General features: G+C 35.7%; 2 protein-coding genes across 4 annotated transcripts in view; one reads left to right on the top strand and one right to left on the bottom strand.

The window, feature by feature from the left end:
• The window catches only part of LOC132536984 (ADP-ribose glycohydrolase MACROD2-like), a 495,870-nt gene that overhangs the window by 293,725 nt on the left and 180,677 nt on the right, over window positions 1-21,468 (top strand). The gene's annotated exons all lie outside the window — the stretch shown is intronic.
• Window positions 6,557-20,158, bottom strand: FLRT3 (fibronectin leucine rich transmembrane protein 3). 2 transcript variants are annotated; one of them, XM_060186452.1, is made up of 3 exons: window positions 19,927-20,158; window positions 10,837-11,614; window positions 6,557-10,197 (listed from the first exon to the last, which is right to left on the bottom strand). In XM_060186452.1, exon 3 carries the CDS (start codon window positions 10,143-10,145, stop codon window positions 8,187-8,189), a length of 1,959 nt encoding a protein of 652 aa, XP_060042435.1. In that variant the 5' UTR covers window positions 10,146-10,197; window positions 10,837-11,614; window positions 19,927-20,158; the 3' UTR covers window positions 6,557-8,186. The 2 variants fall into 2 exon arrangements, with proteins under 2 accessions (XP_060042435.1, XP_060042437.1); XM_060186454.1 differs by having other exon boundaries at window positions 11,409-11,614.

The following is a 21,468-nucleotide window of genomic DNA, read 5'->3' as shown; positions in this document are numbered from 1 at the left end:
AGGGGAAGACAGAGAGGGGGAGAGAAAGATAGACACCTGCAGACCTGCTTCACTGCCTGTGAAGCGACTCCCCTGCAGGTGGGGAGCCGGGGTTCGAACCAGGATCCTTATGCCGGTCCTTGTGCTTTGCGCCACCTGCGCTTAACCCGCTATGCTACAGCCCGACTCCCTCTCTATTTCTGTCTTATCTGGAAAAGTTGACTCCAGGTGATGAAGCAAACAAAACAAAACAAAAAAAAAAAGGAGAAGAAAAAAAAGAAGCCAAAGTAAATTGAGACATATGAGAGGCACTACAAGTTGTGACTGGGTAGAGTCACCATCAAGGAGCACAAAAAAAAAAAAAAAAAAAAAAAGGAAAGGGTTGGTATATGGGTAAGAGTCATATTTCCTTAGGAAAATGAAAATGTTAAGATTTTAAAAGCAAGGAGAAGAAGGTGGGATTAGGTGATGTGGCTATAAAAAAAAAAAAAAATTCAAAAGAAAAGTTACTGATTAATGGTTACAGTAACTATGTCAGAAAGTAGTCTCTCAGGCCAGGTGGTGGCGCACCTGGTTGAGTGCACACATAACAGTGCATAAGGCCCCGGGTTCAAGCCCCCAGTCGCCACCTGCAGGGGGAAAGCTTTGTGAGAGGTGAAGCAGGGCTTCAGATGTCTCTCTCTCTCTCCTTCTTTATCTCCCTCTTCCTTCTCAATGTCTGACTGTCTCTATCAAATAAAGATAACAACAACAAAAAAAACTTTAAAAAAGAAAGTCTCTCAGGAGTTTTGTTGTTGTTGTTTGATTGTTTTTAACTCCCTACCTACATTCCACACCCATTCTTATACTAGTTTCATCAAATAACTATGGTGAAACAGAGAACAGGTAAAGGAGATGTTCCCCTTGAAGAACAGATGTCAACTAATTCAAGTTGATAGAATAAGAAGAAAAATATGTGAGATTGGGACACAAAACCAAAGGACTGTGACAGGTCCAGGGAAGCAGTGGAGAAGAGGAAGAAAGGAAGTCATACTTTCAGGTGGTAAGAAGGGACAGGAAATAGAAAAGGAGAGAAGAGAAAGGCGGGCATTGAACCTAGGATTCCATAGATGATCATACTTATAATGGATATTGGTCATGGGAAAGCAGTATAGGTATTTTTGAAGAACAGTGAAAGAAAAAAATGATAATAACCTAATTAGCCCTGCATTATTCCTTGAACAGAAAGAAAGAATTAAATTCAACAATCTTAAAATAGACACCAGCAAAGTATTTGTACCCATCTACACAAAGGCTAAGCTTTCCCACAAGTACAGAATTCTAGAGGAAAGTATAAGCAAATCAAATTACAGACCACCCCCTCACTTCCGAACATCCCCCCCATCTCATTTTTTACATTATTTGGGTGTAATGGGATTAGAAATGAACTTTAGGGCTACCTTAAAAGTTTTTCTTTTTTAAGAGGTTTCAAAAAAAAGCAGGTGAGGACTGGGGGCTTAAACCCTGGTCCTTGTGCACTAGAGAGAAAAACGCATTTGGCAAAGGACAGCCCCTCAACATTAAGTTGGAGGACTCGAAGGGCAGGACCAACAGCTTGAAAGCTGTCAGGAGCTGCTTGTTGCTGGCTTTGAAAGTGACTGGGATCCATGTGGATTCAGTCGGCTAGGAAGGATCGTCAGTTTCCCCAATGAATGGGTACTCACGAGATGCACCTTGTACACTATGATGTGTGCACTCAACCAGGTGTGCCACCACCTGGCCTGAGAGACTACTTTCTGACAAAGTCTTTTGGTGGTGGGAATGATGTTTATGTACATTCCTATTAATTTGTAGTCATATAAATCACTATTTAATTAATATGAATGGGAAAATTGATTGAATGTCTCAAACTGTTTAATGTACACCCCATAGGCTGAGTCTCTGATATGTTGACTCTCTTAAAAGCCTAGACCAGGGAGAGCAGAAACAACCAGTGGCACATCTATATAAAAATAATGTCAAAGGAAATAAATTATGGTGATGTTGTATATGATACAGCAAATCCTAACAAAGGGATATTTCAAAGTTAACCCAGTTGCCAAATAATGGGATTATAGCAATAATTATCTATTGTCTTCTTAAACCCTAAGACAGCAGAAACCTGCTTCCTCTATAGAGCCTCTATTTCCCCCAGTCCTGCAACCTCTGGGGTGGGGCACACTTTCCTGCAAGCTTCACTCAATTCATACCAAATGATATTGCATTCGCTGATCCTAACCTAATCAACATAACGAGTACCACCTCAGCATGCTTCACCTCAGACTGTGTCCAGATATGTCAGGCATGGAATGTCAACCCTTCACCCTCATTACTCAGGTAAGACCTTTCCTTTCATAGGATTCTCTAATGCCATTTCGGTGGCTCACTTCGTAACAAAGTCCTAAAACCTAGATATAGACCAGGTGCCATGAGATAGAGCATATGTTCATATGTATCCAGAAATTAGGACAAAGTATATACCTGAAAGCAAAAGTACACAATAGTCTGCAGTGAGTCAGTATCAAGTTCATAATGAAATAGTGTCTACATAGACATAGATACCCTCCTCGCCTACTTCCTATTACATTTCCCTCCCTCACTCCAAAGCTAACTTTATCAAAGCAAGGACTGCAAAATCTGAATAAGGGCAAGAGACTGGCATACTTTAAGGATGACTCTTTAGTCACTATCAGGCCATCCCATCAGCTGGGGCCCTATTTGGTGAGCCCTGAGATTCCCCATGATGCTGCTGCTGCTGCTGCTGCTGCTTCTGCTTCTTCTTTTCTTCTTCTTCTTCTTCTTCTTCTTCTTCTTCTTCTTCTTCTTCTTCTTCTTCTTCTTCTTCTTCTTCTTCTTCTCCTTCTTCTTCTCCTTCTCCTTCTCCTTCTCCTTCTCCTTCTCCTTCTCCTTCTCCTTCTCCTCCTCCTCCTCCTCCTCCTCCTCCTCCTCCTCCTCCTCCTCCTCCTTCTCCTCCTCCTCCTCCTTCTTCCTCTTCCTGTTCCTCCTCCTCCTCCTCCTCTTCCTCCTCCTCTTCTTCTTCTTTTTGTAATCTATCTTAATTCTCTACAGGATTAATCAAGATCCCTTTATAATCCAAACATTTAAGATCGCTTAAATCATTGCTTCTGGTTTTCTGTATATCGTATTATCCTGTAAGCATCCTAAAGGTTTTGCCTTTTTTCTCTGCTAGTATGGCTTTCAAAATTACTCTCCTGGGAGTCGGGCTGTAGCGCAGCGGGTTAAGCGCAGGTGGCGCAAAGCACAAGGACCGGCATAAGGATCTGGGTTCGAACCCCGGCTCTCCATTGCAGGGGAGTCGCTTCACAGGCGGTGAAGGTCTGCAGGTGTCTGTCTTTCTCTCCTCCTCTCTGTCTTCCCCTCCTCTCTCTATTTCTCTCTGTCCTATCCAACAATGACAACAACAGTAATAACTACAACAATAAAACAACAAGGGCAACAAAAGGGAATAAATAAAATAAATATTTTAAAAAAATTGCTCTCCTGTGTCAAATCTACCCCCCCCACCACCACCATATTTAACAGAAACCTATTCAGCTCTTTATCCTGTCTACATTTTTTGACATCCATCTTTAAAACATTTCTTGTTCTTTGATCTCATAATCTCTTCCTGATGATTTTTGTTCTTCTGTAAATAACCTTTTTTATTGTTTTGGTTTTTGAACTCTTTTCTACTCTTTAAAAAATAGGTGTTCCTTTGACTTGTATTTTTCCTCTCCGCTCACTTTGAACATATAGCCTCTTCACTTTATTAATAACCTTTAAAATTTGTTTTCCCTCCTTGATGCTGAGGATGTCTCTAGACCTTCATTTTTTACTGCTTAATAGACATTTCCAGAGGGATAACAAAAGTATTTTAAACCCAAGATGACTGTAATTTTGTTGTCTAAACTTGGTCATTATGAAAGATTAAGAGGATATGGATTGATTTGTCAATGCCCATGTCCAACGGAGAAGCAATTACAGAAGCCAGACCTCTGACTTTCTGCACACTATAGAGATCTTTGGTCCATACTCCTGGAGAGATAAAGAATAGGAAAGCTTCCAATGTAAGGGAAGGTATATGACACTCTGGTGGTGGGAACTGTGTATCCTTTTATCCCATAATCTTGTCGATCATTATTAAATCGCTAATAATAATTTAAAAAGAAGTTGAAAAATAAGAAAATACAAAGTAGAACTTAGACTGGAGTTGGTGTATTTCACCAAAGTAAAAGACACAGTAGTGTGGGGGGAGGGTTCAGCTCCTGGAACATGATGGAATGGAGGATCTAGATGGGGTCGAATTGTTATGTGGAAAACTGAGAATGTTACATATGCACAAACTACTGTATTGTAGTGTTGACTGTAAATCATTAATCCCCCTAATAAAGAAAAAAGAAAGAAAAGTTAAGGAAAGCACTAAAATGGTCAATGAAAACCTGTGTTGTGTATAAGGTCACCTGTTAAAGCCATATATGTACAGCATACTCTGAAACGTCCTTTCCTAGTACTTTCCAACATGATCAGTCGCCTTACTAACAATCTACATACTTGTGTCAAAATCATTTTATTTTAAATCTAATTTAACGAGAGAGAGAAAAACAGAGAGACTGAGAAAGAGACTAGAACACAGCTTAACTCTGGTTTATGTTGTTGCTGGGGATTAAACCTAGGACCTCAGAACCTCAGGCAGAACCATTATGCTATCTGCTTGGTCAAAAATCATAATCTTCAATTTTTCTCCTTTTAAATTTCCAACTCTTACAAATTTACCTTTTTCAGTTTTTTTTAAAGCTATATCTTTTCCCCAACTCTCCCCCATTTCATTTGACACTGCCATCTTAAGTTTATTGATTCCACCAAACAGACCCAGTGCCAAAAGGGCAAAAGTTTATTCTTGAACTTGGTATAAAATCCAAATACTTTCTTGTCAAGCTATAGATTCTTCAATGACAAATGTCATATTGGTATATGACTATAATTTGTCACCTAAACTTGGTTATTGTGGAAGGTTAAATAGGGCACTATTAATAATTAGCCAATGTGCTTAACTTAAAAATTGCTTTTATTAAAGCAGATTTATCTTAACTAGTTCTGGCACAATTGAGTACTTTTAATAAATAGATCTTGCTGAAAGATAGAACAGTTTTGTTTTTAATAGGAAGCAGTTGTAAATGCAGTGTTTTAATATAGTTACAAGCATCTGCATCTAAAAAACAAGTTTTGACTTTTTTAAAACCATTTAGTAAGGGACTGGGTGGTGGGGCACCTAGCTGAGTGCACATACTACAAGGTACAAGGACCCAAGTGAAGCAGTGTTTCAGGTGTCTTTTTGTCTCTCTTCCTATTTATCTCTGCCTCCTTCCTGCTTTCTGGCTGCATCTATCCAATAAGTAACTAAAGATAAAAATATTCAGTAAAACAGTGCTCTCTCTCTCTCTCATTTTTGTAATTTCCAGGATTGTATTCTTACTGAATATATATCATACATATCAAAGATAGAATTTATCCCAATTTCCTCTGTTATAATAGGATCAGTACATATTGTAGACATTTAACTTTGTATGTATACTCATTTACCTTTAGTTAATTTAGTGTCCTTTGAGGTGTGAGATCTGTGCCTGTGTGTTACTCTGCTGAAAGGCTCTATGGCTTTGTAAGAAGCCATTTCGATGTCATAGCAAGTTCAAGTAAAGAATAAACTTGTGCCCTTAAATGCTGGGTCTATTTCGTGGAATAAGATATTTCTTATTTATTACTGATAAAGTGACAAAAAGGAATATAGTATAACACATCGAATTTTCTGTTTGCTTGAAAGTTTTACTAGCTGGAAAATAATTCAGTTTCTTGGATTTTCACACTTTACAGACTCATGGTCTATAGGAATTTTCTGGAGCCATTCAGCTCTTTCCCAAACTTCAGATAACTATAGTTGAACCATTGAAAAGCCATAGAAGCAAAGTCAAACTTTCTTTAGAAAATATCCCTGTATTTAATGTTAGTTACATCTGCTTTTGCTAAGTAATTGCTAGAAAACTTTATAACAGAATGTCAGAAGATGGCATGATGGAAAACATTTGAAGCTATCAAATAAGTAGTGTATGAATGAGGTTTCATAGGACAGCGGCACTGATTGTTAGAAGAGTAATTGAAACCAATATCTAGAAAACCTCTGAACTCATTACATGGTCGCCTTTTTTCCCCCTCTACTATAGATGCAGTAACATATATTCTAGAAGACTGTTCAGTTTTCATGCACTTTGTCTCATTTAATTCTTAGAAAACCCTGCCATGTGTTATTAAGCCCCTATTGTATAGATAATGAAACTAAGCTATAAAAAGTAAGTAGTTAGTTTTTAAGTACATACCTAGTGTTAGAATTGAGATTTCACATCCTTTGATCACATCGCAAAACTACTAAAAACTATTTTAAAATATACTAGTTTTCCAAAGACCACTTCAACAGTAGCAGGCTAATGACAACAGTTAACAAATAATATAAAAGTCACAAGATCCTCTAAAATTTTGTATATGGAGAGGATAAGTAAAATATGAATACTCCCAAGACTATTAGGATATTTATTTATGCATGAAACACTGAATTCTTGAAGTAAAATGGTACACAAGCTCAAGATACTGCTTTTCTTTATTTGTAGCCAACATTTATTTTTATGCCTAGAAAAATACATGGGGGTGTTTAGGACTAATGTGCTGGGCCATTTGCTACTTAATTGATAGTAACATAATCCCGAAAAAGCAAGCACAACTATTTTGTACTTTTTTGTTTTATTCAGCAATAAGACCATAATTTTTCATATTTAAGGAATTATGAAAAATATGTCTGGAGTTTAAAGGCTGAATACATGTAGCATTGGATCAAGGCACATACAAGACTGGCCAAAGGCGTACAATGCACTTTGGTTTTTTGTTGGAAAAAAAATCATGGCAACAGAAAAGTGATGTAGTTTTTAAACAAGAAATAGCTCACAATTCAGTGGGAAGCCAGAAAGTAATATTACAAGTTTGTTATGTAATAGCTGTGAATCTGTGACTGTAATGGGCAGTATTCTTGATCATTATGAAAGATAACCAAATATTTATGTAGTGTTGAAAGCACTTTGTATAAGCCAAATGTAAATTTGATCTCTAATATTTATTCATTTTTTAAATTCTCACTTATTTAAAGTATTACTTTCTCTAGATTTGCTAAGGGGAATTACTTATAGTGATCTTTTCCATACATCTGAGGTTTCTTTTTGACATTCTTTATATAAAAGCATAGTAAATACTAACAAGTCTGCATTTAGAACTCACTTTAAAAAAAATCAGGATGGTATGGACAAAATAAAAATGCAATTCTGATATCTGTGGTTCATTATTGCAATGGAAATTTAGGTTTTCATGGTTTCCTAAGTGCAAATTCCCCCCTTAGCTTGGAAGCACACTTACGTTCTTATTTTTGTGAAGTCCTTTATTCCCAAAGCTTTGCTGGAAATGGCTTTAACAATAGACTTCACTTTCCTTTGATGCCGCCTGATGTATTTAGTTGGGATTATATGCTTATTTTCTTAAGGATATTTAATTATTTAAAGATAAAATGGAGATATGCAGCAGATGTGATATTGCCCATTACTTCACATATTTTGATTTATTGACTATCACAGGGATAATACAAATTTAATAATTAGAACATTATTTCATAACTATTTTTTTGAAATTTAATTGTTCTTATTCAGCCAGGTTTTTTCTTTACATTTTATTACTACCAAAGTGAAGAATGGCCTGTGCTTATACTACAAGGATCTCATGTGAATGCAGTCCTGATTGTTCAACACAGCAAGAAAATTCACTTTCACAGTCAACAAGTCATCTTACTCAGTAGAACACAAAGTAAATGATTTATAACTTCAATATTTGCAAGGAAAATACAGTACAAATTACTAAAAAATACTAAAATATAGAATTGTGTTCAGGCATCTCCACTACATCAATCGCAGCAGTAACCTGACATCTGAAACTTTTAATAAAAAGTTCTTAAATATAAATTATATGGCAAATGTACAGTACATTGCTTTTTTCAGTTTCTCTCTCTTTTTTTTTTTCCAGTGTTTTGCAGTAGAACAGGGCTCCTACCATCAACTCCTTAGGTTTTATAAAAAACAAAACAGTCTGCTGCAAGTCCTCCAGCATCATGAGTGTGAATGATCTGAGTCTGGAATACCACTGTCTCTGTAGTCTCCATAGCTCCGGTTACTACTGCTTTCACTGTGATTGTTTTTATACAGATTCATTCCATTAGGAGGAAATATGGTGTGTATTACAAATTCCTCCTTTGAGATTGGTTCATTGCTTATTGGCAACATCTGAAAAGATGTCTCCCTGATTTCCAGGATAGAGTTGTCCTTTTTAGTGCCAGCTTCCGCATAGTCATCCTTTCTTCTCCTCCCTTTGCTGTATGCACAGTTCCTGGAAAAGAGTGATCCATTTCTGTGGACATACCAGCACACTAAAGCAAGAAGAGCAATGGTTACCAGGGCCACAGCCCCACCAATGATGGCAGCCAGTGGTAAATTGGGGGTTTTGTAAGGCTCTTTCTCTTGCTCTCGATTAAGGGTGGTTGTAGGGTTGTACATTCGAAGTGGTGCAGTTTCTGTCTCAATACAAACAGGGGTTTCATCAAATAAGTAGAGGTTACTGGTTTCCATAGGAACCATGCAGACTCGATAGGGTGAATCAGGCTCCAGAGCTGTGACCAAGTATTCATTGCGTTCCCCTGTTACAATTGTTTCTGTTATAGATCCAAATGCTGGGCTGTGGCCCAGTTTGAGCCAGCTGAGTCTTAAAGCAGTCATAGGTAGGACAAGTTTCCAAGAGATATGAATTGTGTCAGCGGTGACAGATTTCACAGTAATTATAATTGTCTTTCTTGCTGGGCTCCCTGTAGTTTGCTGGTCTTTACTGAACTTGGAGTTCCTGATGTCTGTCTGTTTGGTCACTGGAGTTGGCCACTGTCCTTGAGCAGGATACACCGTATTGGGTATTGCAGTGGTTATCTGAACGGTGCTTCCAACTGCACTATCCTTACAATCAAACAGTTCCGCACTGAGGTCCTTGATAGCCATCCCTCTAACTTTTTCTGGGGCTTGGCACATGAGCCCACGTACGTTGACCTTCATAGGTAGTGACTGTAACCAGTCCCGTACCCATTTCATCTTGCATCCACAATACCAGGGATTGTTCCGAAGAATTAGTTGGGTTATATTGTCCAAATCATCAAAGATACCCCTCGGTAAATTGCTTAGGTTATTATTGGACATATCAAGTCGATACAGCTGCCTTAGATAGGAAAAAGCTTTGGGGGGCACCCGATTGATGTGGTTATCCTGCAGGTAAAGTTTCCTCAAGTTTGTGCCTGGAAGGTTTACTGGTGCAGCCGTTAGGGAATTCCGCACTAGTGACAGTTCTGTTAAGTTGACAAGATTGAAGAAAACTTTATCGCCTAATCCATGGTTGTTCAATAAGTTTCCATCTAAAACTAGACGTTTTAGACTGGTGAGACCTTGAAGAGATGGCGATGAAATAGTGGATATGCGATTATCATCCAAGCGTAGTTCTTCTATAGTCCTGGGCAAACCCCAGGGGATTGTGCTTAGGTGATTTCGGGACAGGAAAAGTAGTCGGAGATAATTGCTGTCTCGGAATGCCCCCTCTTCAATGCTAACTGCAGAGACCGAGTTGTCATCTAAATGCAATTCTTCCAGATAGGGGATTTTTGACAGTGAATCATATGTGATAGTCCTTATGTTATTTTCTTGCAAATGCAACTCTTTTACATACTTTGGGAGGTTGGTGGGAAATTCATCTAAACTATTGCGGTATAGATATATTCGTTCTACTTTGAGCAAGTTTTTCAAATCTGAAGGAATCCCAGCATTGTTTATTTGGTTGTTCTGAAGGTAGAGAGTTGTAGCATCCTCCGGTATTCCTGTCGGAATGGATGTCAGAAAACGGTCATTACAGTAAATGAAACCTGCATCACAGCGGCACACAGATGGACAGGACTTAGCCATAACTACTAGAGGTGCCACCTGAAGGAACAGCCCAATTTTAGTCCCAATGAGGAAGATGCTCCAGGCTGGGCTGGTCATGGTCAGCAGTGTGGAGGTCTTTACTCAGGGTAGCTTCAAAGCCTTCAAAGCCCTAAAATAGTGTTAGAAAGAAGAAAGAAAAAAAAATTAGACATATCTATAGTAATCAGTATCTTTGCATACTTAGATTTTATTGTTAGTAAACAATGAAAAAAATCATCTACCTCATTTTTTACCTTAAATGTGGTATTAAATTCAATCTATATTTTAGTAGGTAGATTGCACAGGTATAGAAATGTGTAGTGTTCTATTTTATTACTATTCAGCAATAGTGGCACACCCCTTTAGTCTTGCATCCCAGTAAACTCAAGCATCTGTTTTATTGATGGCATTTCTTTTTCTTTGATTAGCTATGTTAGGCATTGTTAGGTAGGCATTTCTAGCAAGAAAGTGAAAATGTCATCAACTTTAGGCACACTAACACATCCAACCAGTCCAAATACAAAATTCCATTTCATGTTAAACTATTTCTTTGTTCTAACATTGTTATATGTTTTATACTATTATATATGGTTTAATGACCGTTTGCATATTTTTCTATGTATCAGTTCATCTAGAATGTGATTCAGCTTTTCCTATATCATCAGAGAACAGATTTATTCTGATTGTGTATTTTAATCTCTTCTGCATTTTGACTATTGGCCTTTATCACTTCAGACATACATGTAAGAGACTTTAATATTTTTCCTACCTTATTGAACGATGTAAGTAAATTTTGTGTAAGTGAAAATCCAATGCACATATATTACTTTCTTGGCGATGGGGGCTGAGATTTTAAAACTCTTGTTTAGTCCTTGCAAGTGTTCTTCACTGTTTAGTCAAGTAATTCTATGTTGTACACACCTCCAAATGTGACTTGCTGCTGTCAGTGAACATTCCAGTTGTGGTTCAGCAAGGTGGGCAAATTATTAAAGTGAGGGTCACAAACAATTCAGCTTCCTGTTAATATGTAGAACACATAGCTTCCTATGAGTCTTTTTTTTTTTTTTTTTCTTCCTTTCTGATATAGTTTCTATGTGATGGTTCCTTTTGTGTAGTTTAATTCCCTTAGTGGAAATTGCTCTCTTTGAAATTCTTATTGGCTCTTCTGTGCAATGTGGTCAGAGATAGTAACTTCAGATCCGCATGAAGAAAGCCATTCATGGTGGTTAAGGTCTGTGTGGTAGTAGGTTTTTCAGGCAGCTACCCCTCCCACCTTTATTCCCATCCAGAATTATCCAAGTATAAACTCTGTACAGTAGCTACATCCTGAGGTATGATTACCTGCTGTGAAATAGCTAGTTCCAGCTTTAACTTCTTGTGCTGTCTCAATTTCTGGTATAGTCAATCACGTTTTGCAAGAACAGGTATTCTTTTTTAAGAGACAAGTAAAACTTAATTCAAATATTCTTCATGAAAAAAAAAATGGCTGGCATTTTAGATTTCTTTTATGGGTCTCTTCCTTAAAATATACTGGATCAGAGTGTCTCCTGTGAAAGAAAGTTTGGATGAATTATTAGTGATGAACTTTAACATACTGGAGACCTAACTTCAATTCTTAAGCAACATACGTTTCGTCATAGCAGTTGGTAGGAAGGGATAAGATGATTTCTTTCTCCCTTTCTCCCTCACTTTTTCTTTCTTTCTTTCTTCCCTGTCTTGCAATTTTACTATATTAAAATTGGGATTATTATCAAACAGGTAAATTTTGCCAGTATTTAGAATTAAACACAAAAATAAAGTTCTATTCAAAAGCTGGTACATCCCTTCTATGACATTCAAGCACAGCTTATCCTAGCTTTGAAGAGTTTATTTCATATCAGATATGAAACACTGAAATGTTTTAAAATAAACAAGAATATTGCTAAAAGGCAAGAAAATAGTGTGATTTTTTTAGTTATCTTTATTTATTTGATAGAAACAGTCAGAAATCAAGAGGGGAGGGGGGCTAGAGAGGGAGAGAGACAGAGAGACACCTGCAGCCCTGCTTCACCACTCATGAAGCTTCCCCCCCTACAGGTGGGGACCAGGGGCTTGAACCGGGGTCCTTGTACACTGTTGCATGTGTGTTCAACCAGGTGCGCCACCACCAGGCCCCCATAGTGTGATTTTTTTTTTTCACTTAAGTGAGAATTTTTGACAAAATGCAGGTAACTATTCAATAATTCTGAATTTATTCTTACAGTCATACAAACTCAATTAAAAGAACTAGAAAGGAGCCAGGTGGTAGCACACCTGGTTGAGTGCACATGTTACAATGTACAAGGACCCAGGTTCGAGACCCCGGTTCCCACCTGCAGGGGGAAAGCTTTGCAAGTGGTGAAGCAGTGTTGTAGATGTCTCTCTGTCTCTCTTCCTCTCTATCACCCCCTTCCCTCACAATTTCTGGCTGTCTCTATCCAATAAATAAATAAAGAAATATAATTTTTTTAAAAATCAAAGAACTGGCTGGAAATAATTATAAGATATTCTTTTGATTTGATCAGTACCCTATTTGATACTTATTCCCCTGCAGCCCCCAAGATTCCCCAATTTCAGAACTTGGAAGCCATCCCTTTCTACTTTAGATGTGTCTCTAGGACTAGTTGATGAAATTGAAGCTGTAGTATTCTCAACCAAAAGAAGTTCAAGTCCTAGTTACTTTTTCAGAAGAATTCAATTTTAATTTTGTGTTACCAAACTAAGTTTTGGAAGTAGGATATTTTTGGTTTATCTCTGTTTTATGACTATTAAGAAAACTTCAAAACTTGACATGGCAATTCTCTTTAGGAGCGAATATACATAACAATTTCCAGTAAATATGCCTTTTATTTTAGAAGAAGAGGCCAAAGTGAGCAATGATTTTAATGACAGCTGCTTTGTCCATTACCTAATAGATGTGAAGATTTTTTTTTCAGGGGTAAACTGGGAAGGTGACTAGGATTAGTACTTATTATGCTGGTTACCCATTCAGCTGTTTTCTGTACAGCTAGGGAACAGTAGAGTATCATGGAAATATTTGACCCTGAAATTAAGGACTAAAGTAGAAGCAATTTGCTTCTCCTCCAGAAATTACCTAGCATCCAACAAGGATAGCATCTGTTCCAGAATTCAGCACTGCTGAAAGTGAATGTTAAACAAGGCCACAATTTGTTTCTAGTTCTCTTTGAAAATCCTGTTTCTTTTTACTTTATCACCAGGCATGAACACTACCAGAGATGTCATTAACAAAATAAAACTTAAAAAAACTATTACAGTTACACTTTTTTCTTATTCAATTTGAAACAAATATAACATTTAGCAGATGAACAATATATTATCCAGTCGACATTTCACACTATCCACAAATAACATTTCAGTGATTTATTGTGTACTGTAAGGTTTTACTGTGATGCCTTTAGGCTTTTGCTCATATCGTTGAATCTCAGTAGTATATATTTTTTAAAACCACTGCTCAGTATGTGGAAATGGAAAACTAAGCTGTTAAAATTGTAATTACAAAATAAGATTGAAAAGTAACCTTCAGTATATGTTTCCTAAGCTTGAAAACTATTTAGCATCTAAAATAATTCAGTTAATTTAAACTTAGAAAAACAGTTACTTTTCTTCAATTGCATTAGAACTAATTAAAAACCACTATAAAAATAACAGGTGAGAACATGCTTAAAAAGATACCAACAATCAGGCACTCCTTACAGTCCTAGGTCAATCTGCTGAATGAGGTTTTAAATATATTTTTGTTTTTTTGAATTCTGTAGCTTAGAGTATAGCCATGATGCTGACGAACCTAATAACCAGGTATAAAATATTACTACTGCCTTTGAACTTGTAACTGAACTGCTAAATATTTCACCAAATCAGTATTTCAGGCAATTTCTTGATTTTCACAATTTTAAAGGGGAAAGAAAAAATTCTGAATTTGCATGAAACATAGGAATATTAGCATGCTTATTTTTCCTTTTTTGCATTTGCGAAAGTGTTTCACCTGTTTTATTTGGTATAGAAACTCACTTTGCCATTAATACAATGACATAGGATTCATAGAAAGCCTTAAATCTTATTAAGTCATTACAGTCTTGGAAAATATACTTTTCTTCCCCAAACTGACTTAAAAGAAATGGCAAAATATGAAGTAGTTTTCTCTAGAGAGAATGCTACCTTTTTACAGAAGTGAAGATTTCCTTGCAATTCCTACACCCTTACACTCAAAATAGTAGTTTATATCTTAGTATCTTATATCATTTTTTCCCTTTTGTATTTAAAACTACAGTGCTAAGTAGTATTCGTCATTATATTAAAGGTTACATGATCTCTCCATCTCAAATAGGAGATCTTGCATTCATATTTAGACTCTATCTTTCTGAACTACATATTCATGTACATAAAAGCACTGTATATGAATGAGACTGATGAAAAAAATAAATAACTACTGTGTTCAGGTCTACCATATCTACTTTATGTCTGTATAGGCTTGAAAGAGACTATTACTTCTGAAGATTAAGGAATCAGTCTTCTAGAAAAAAACTGTTAACAGGTAATGTGGGGTGAGGCTTAAATAGAGTCCTAGTTATCAAAGGAGTGTTTTAAAATTATTTTTGAATAGATCATTACTTAGCTATTTGATATCTAAAACATAACAAAAAAAAGGGAAGAGAAGAACAGTTATTTCACTGAGTCAGTTGTTTATGTGGGACTTATTAAATTCTTTTCATAAATAAAATTATTGGTTTTTTTATGCATTCAGAACATAATCATCAAGCCCATGAAAAGCCTCCGTTTCATTTCCTTGATATACCTCATATAAGAATGCTATCATTTTGAGATATTTAAAGAAAACTAATATGAGATTATATTTTAATAGAAAGCTGGTATTTAAATAAAATTTAAAAATTGAGGCAATCTGTATTTTTATATAATTTCTTCTTTGCTATTACAACATTATGGAAGTAGGAATGAGCAGTCAGCCATATCACATATTTTGATTACTTGGATGAATATTGATAATATAACTTTCCAAAGTACTTTGTTACCTTGATTTTAACTTATTATTTTATTTAATATTGCTTATTTTAAAACCTTGAATTAAGCAAGGTTTTGATATTTTCAATAATTTGTCTCATGTAATGATTTGTTAATACCAGTGCTTTGCAAAATGTAAATGGGGGGTGGCATATACAACTTTTAACTCAAGGTAAATGCTTTACTACTTTAAGTAAAATCTTGAGGTTGAAGAAAACACGTGTAATGAATTCATCCATTTGTAAATACTTCAGGTAAAGTAGAATGTATACAATCAGAATCTAGACTACTAAGAAAAAGTATAATTTATGCAGATTTAGATTGTTTCTATTTAATAAAGTAATAGGCCTGTGTATGCTAAGTCTTTTCAGCAATAAATGGCACTACCTTTATGGTTAAACAGAAAAAAAAAAAGTGGAGTGTATCAGGTTAGTTGATAGTGACAGCAAAATGCAGCCTCTCTGGTAGTTAAAATTTCCAAGATCATCAGATTTCAGGAAAGTTTCAATTCTTTTGTTTAATGCCAGGCAAGCAGAAGGACCTCTAACTCTCCTCTTGAGAGTCATGAAGTCTGAAGGGTTTGCTGAGAGGCGGAGAAGCCAAGTATGCCTTTTCATACTTGGTTTTATTCAGACTATTTTTTAAGTTCAAGAAGGTTTTCTTTCATTTATGTAACATCGGTAATGCTACTTCTAAAGCAAAGGATTTTTACTTTCTCCTTTCACGTTATTGGCACTTTCCCCTGATAAGTTTGTGGTAACAATGACTATCTGTTTCATTAATTTTGTTTTGTAAGGTTAGATAGAGCATCCTTTAAACAGAAAAGCAAACTGGAACATTATCTTTAATCATAGTGAATGATACTTTCTTTTATGATATTAAAGCCAGACTAAATGAATTAGAGAGCCAAGACTTTTAAGAATGAGTAAAATACTAATTTATAGAAAAGTAAAGATAGAACAGTGAAGAACCTGAGGCATGCCTTAAGTTCATGCTGAGTTTTGAGCAAGAATAATTATTTATTTTTTAAATATTTTTTCCTTTGCTAAATTGGCTTTCCTTTTTTTAGTGTTGTGAGTGCACATTGATTTCATTTTATTTTCTAGTATTTAAATTTCCATAGGCTCGTTAAAAACATATTTGGATCTTCTGTGTGCTAAGTGATGTGCTGATTGGTGAGTCCATCTAGAAATAATACAGCACCTTGTTTTGTCATGTCAGAGGAGAAAATTATTAATTTAAAATAAATGAAGGGGTAGGAAATCAACAACACTCTTTAAACTGATCTACCTACAGCTGAGTTGCATACTTAAAACATGGTGTTTAACCAAATGTTGTCTGTGGGTTTTCTCTTCAGAGTTGCCCTGGTAACTTGTGCACATATAAAGTTAAATAATAGAGAACAAAAGCTGTCATTATGTCATCGAGGGAGAGCAATTTCTCCCTCATCCCATTTAAGCAGACCAATACCTAGAAAGAGTTTTGTTGTTGTTGTTCAATTTTTTATACATTCCTGATCTTTGACTTTGGGACCAGAAAAGAGATTACTCATATGCAAAATGAATACTACTTTAGCTGTTGCTTAAATATATATATTTTTTTGTTTAAGCATTTTATCTGGATTACTATCAATGAATAAATCAAAATACCGAAACCAAGTCCTGAAACTAACCTTTTTTTAATGATAGCTGGCTTTTAAAAGTGTTTTTAGTGTATTGTTGAACTATTTAATTATATTAATCTGCATTCTGAAACTGGGAAATGCCCTTTGAAATGTGTATTTCTATTTGAGTTAAAGGAAATCAGGTTGCCTCTTTCTGCAGAAACCACCTCTTTGTTAGAAATTGTATTTAAGGTAAAGTTTTTGAAAAGTGAAATATTAGAAAGGAACCTAGAAACTACTCTTATTCCGCTTTGAAAAGAAAAATGCAGTTTTGAGATTTATTATCTCTGGGAGATTTACTGTAGACTTTTTGCCCGCTGGGGGGTGATACACTCTACCAGAACACTGCTTTCAGAAGCCGCAAGTCAGATGTAGGCTGCTGCCGGCCAGTTTTTCTCTGGTTTAATTACAACAAAGCCTCCCGTTGAGAGGAACAGTGAAGGCCTCTGGGGCAAAAGGTGGGGGGTTGTGGAGGAGGAGGATTTAGGGAAAAGGAGGGAAACTGAAGTCTTTGAAAATTTTACTGAATCTTATTTTCCTGTTTGCTTTCCTTTATGGTGATCTTTACTTGGTTTTCAACATTTTAAAATAATTTTATTAAACTAAGCTGGTTTAAATAGAATAATATTTAAAGGAATTAATTCAGAAGTTTTACGTTAAATTGAGAACTTGCCATTAATTACTTTCTTTGTTGGGTAGCCCACCCACCTTAAAAGGGGGGGAGGGGGAATCAAGATCCCTTGACATGCCAAATTCAAATCAAATATTTTTAAAGGAACCAGATTTAATTTAATATTGGCATAAGCATAGCGTAAATTTTAAAAAGTAGAAACAAGAAACACTCATAAAATAATCTAAGGCAAACTGATTTTCATAGGGAGGGTTTAAAATTATTTTAAAATAATCCAAAAAGAAGAGGAAGATTTCACTTTGGGTGTGTGCCCAAGAAAAGCACAGACAAATCTCTCTGCAGTGCACTTGCATGTTAAAAGCTGATAATTGTATTTTTCATCTAGAGAAACAGAATGTTCATTAGGGTCTTCTGTCCCTAGGCAGGAGATGCTCAGCATAATTGGAGTTTCTATTTGATTGGACAGTATAGTCTAGAGAAGAAGCTGGGGTAAAGATAATTAATAGCATGCTAACAAAGTCTGACAGCCACAAGATTTCAACCAAATTTATTTCATACTGCTTCATTTAGCTCTGAAAAAGTTTTGATAGAGTTGGAGGCTCCTTATTAACATTTGAAAGCAAAAGAAAAATACCTTCTATTTTGCTGCCACATTTAGTTATGATATATTTTCTAGTTGCTTTCCTCTTTGTAAAAACTTTATTTTGTTGCCCAGTTATGTATTTCACAAATTTAAATGTTTGGGAAGTCCTTAATTGGACATATTGAACCTAATAATAATTGATTTCAAAAGGAGGGGGTTGTGTACATAGAAAAACCCAGTTAATAACTGATGGTTAGTAATGCAGGAACATAATATTAATGAATTCATTATGTTTATTCATTCACTAACACTTTAGCTGATCCGTGAACTTCATTTGTCTTATTTAACGCTCTACTTAAAAAAATTGAATGTGATTATCCTGTGTGATTATACATACAGTGTTATAACCAGTTTTTAGACTAATATATATATATATATCTTTATGTATGCATGTGTGTATGTTTTGCATACACATGAATATTTGCAAGGTAGCATATCTCTGCGTTAATGTTATAGATAAAAGTGGTTATATTAGTTTGATAGTAGTAGTAACATTAATATTTTCTGGTACCCTAAAATTCCCTCTATTTCAAAAGATATCAGTATCTATCATCTACTTTTTTGGGGCAGACATAAGTGATGCTACTTAAAAATGGTCAAATTCATCCTTTATACTGGTGAGGATATTATGCAGTTAGGAACAAATCAAAGGCACTGCTAAGCTGAAACACTTTTCAGTAGCTTTATTTGTGTTGCTTTATGATCATGAACTAAGATACATGAGCATTTTAAAACAAACATATTTATTAAGACAGTTTTAAATAGTTAATTTTTTAAACCATCTGAGAGTTTATTCCCACGACTGGGAAATGCCTAGCCTTTAATTCTTATCGAGTAATTAATAAAAAATTAATCCACCTCCAGATGTTGAGAATATAGGCCTGTTGCACTGTTTACCTCTATGCAACCATTTTGTTTTACACTTAATTAAAAAAAAATTGAGAAGATATACTTAACTATTCTCGAAAGCTTTGTGGCATAAAAATACTTCTAATTGTATTTTTTTTTTTTGCTATACATTACAAGTTAATGAATGCCTGCATATTATACTCGATGAGAACTCTTATTTATTATCTTCCACCCTGAACTTGTTTCATACATCAGGCATAGCTTCCAGATTGAGCTTTGTTAGTTTTTCTGAGTAGACTTCACCAATTACTATGCTAGTCACATACAACATTTGCCTGAGCAATGGATTTTGGTGTTCCACTGGAGAGGGAATATGGTTTAAGAAGAAAGTCTTCCCCTCTTCAGAGTTGAATTTGCTATATGAGATTTGCAAGCCTGAACTATTGGAAGCAGCTCCGGTAGGATAGCAGTGCAAGCTTTAGAATCTAGGTGTAGCTGTTAATCCTTACAGAGGCACATAAGTCGTCAAGGGGAGCAAAGCTAGCTGTGAGCAAGATGTATGCTTTTCATGGACTGCGTACTCATGGGCTGAGGGATTATTGAATTTCTTTCACAGCTGTAAAAACAGCAATTGGTGATCATACCACACATATAGTATACACCAAGTTAGCAAGATCTTTCATTTTCCTACCTACGAAAAATCCATTTTTGATTTTTTATTTTTAACGTTTAACTTTACAATGTTCTGTTTTCCACTAAGAATCTTTAAATAGCAACTTCACGAGACAGAAAACCGCCAATTGTTATTTTTTCTAGAGAAGAGACGGTTTTAAGAAAGTTCTTGCATTTGGCAATATAGCCTGATCTTTCACTGCTGGTTTGCACGGACAAATATCGCTCCTACTAGATATAATGCTGGTACTTGGATGCCGAATGGTACCAAGTTCTATCTTCCTAGAGAGTAAAAGCAAGGAAACTTTCTGGGAAACTGTTAAGGAAAAACAAGGAAAACACTTACCAGAAAGACGAGCAAAAGCAATCCTATATATGTATATATACAATGCGGCTAGAGCTGTAAATCCACTGACTGTGAACTGGAGTAATGACCCTCCCCCCTCTTCCAAGCTCCGCGTCCAGTCCACACAAAGCCAAAGGCAGCTGCAGGTTGAGATTGTCCTGCTTCAGAGCACTCCTACACTGAGGAGTGAGGGAGCGAGAGCATTCCAGTTTACTGCACACAGCCCACCTCCAAGTCTGAAGTTAAAGCCTTACCTCGCAGTGGTTGAAGAAGGGGTGATGTCATAGATGGGCAGGACTTAGCGAAGCTCATTTTCTGTGAGGTAACTAGATAATCAAAAAGATGAGCTTTGCAAACGCTAGAGGGAGTGAGAGAAGCCAAAATGAGACACTGCCATTGCCAAAGCTATGATGGCATTTGGTTTGTAGGCAGCCCTTGGGAATCACATTTTCTAAAGTTCAGTTTAACAAGGTAGTGGTAGCAGGCATATATATACACAAACATGTTAGAAGGCTATTTAAGATTATAATAGAAAAAAGCAGTTTCTGTTTTTATTTTTTAAATAATCTGTTTTGAAAGAAGTTAACCAAGATCATATTTTTATCATTGTTGCCTAATTTCAATAATCTTTTAAATATGAACTCCAGAAACTCTAATTGTGAATATTTGTTTGACAAATGAATAAAAATAAGACTCAAATAAAGCTGCTTTATTTAAAAGAGGATAACCAGTAGCTAGAAAAGATTTTTAAAATATTAAGAAAAGTAATCAGTTATCTTCTGAACATCATGAATAAGCTATTTGTCTATGTTTTAGGAAATGAAAGTGTTTTTCATTCATTTCCACAAATTGTTGTCATAGTTTTTTTGTTTGTTTCTTTGTTTTTACCTAAGAACTCTCCTAAATAAAACTGTTCAGAAAAGTTGAGTATTTTTCTTTCTCACATGTCTGCTTCTCTGGACATAGGCTCATATATACAAATGCTCAAAAGAAAAGTATATTTCAGAGGCAGTTATACTTCTGTTAAAATTATTATAATTTTAGTGCTTGAAGAAAACACTGAACACTTGCATGCCTAGCTAACAACTGTAGGTTTTCATTTTCAAAGATTGGTTTTTACTATTTGGTAAGCAGTTGCTTTCAGCCCATTAGTTTTCCACTAAGTCATTTATTTTGCTTTTTAATGTTGGGAAGAATTTGCTTTTGCATATGTTTCATTCTTAGAGGTTCTACAATTTCTTCCCCCCCTTTTTTTTTTTTAGTATTTCTAGGAATGTGTGTTTCTGAAGCCTAACTAATTGTCTTTGATGTTTGATTACAGTCTCTTCATTGATGTCATTTAATTTCTCTACTTACATGCTTCTTTGATAGCAGTCTGACCTTTTAAGTTCCTCTTAGAGGATGGGTGGTATCAAAGTATAGAGTAAGCCCTTGGTAGAGGTGTATCAGGTCCTTTGTTCTATGATTACACCTTTGTTGACCCCGGAGAGGAGACTCTGAGTTTAGAAGTATTAGGATTCTGTCTTCTTCCATCTTCTGCTC

This window comes from Erinaceus europaeus, chromosome 1 (genome assembly GCF_950295315.1).
Source record: "Erinaceus europaeus chromosome 1, mEriEur2.1, whole genome shotgun sequence".
NCBI classification, from domain to species: domain Eukaryota; kingdom Metazoa; phylum Chordata; class Mammalia; order Eulipotyphla; family Erinaceidae; genus Erinaceus; species Erinaceus europaeus.
The sequence above is the reverse complement of the archived record's forward strand: the minus strand, read 5'-3'. Positions and strand labels throughout refer to the sequence as shown.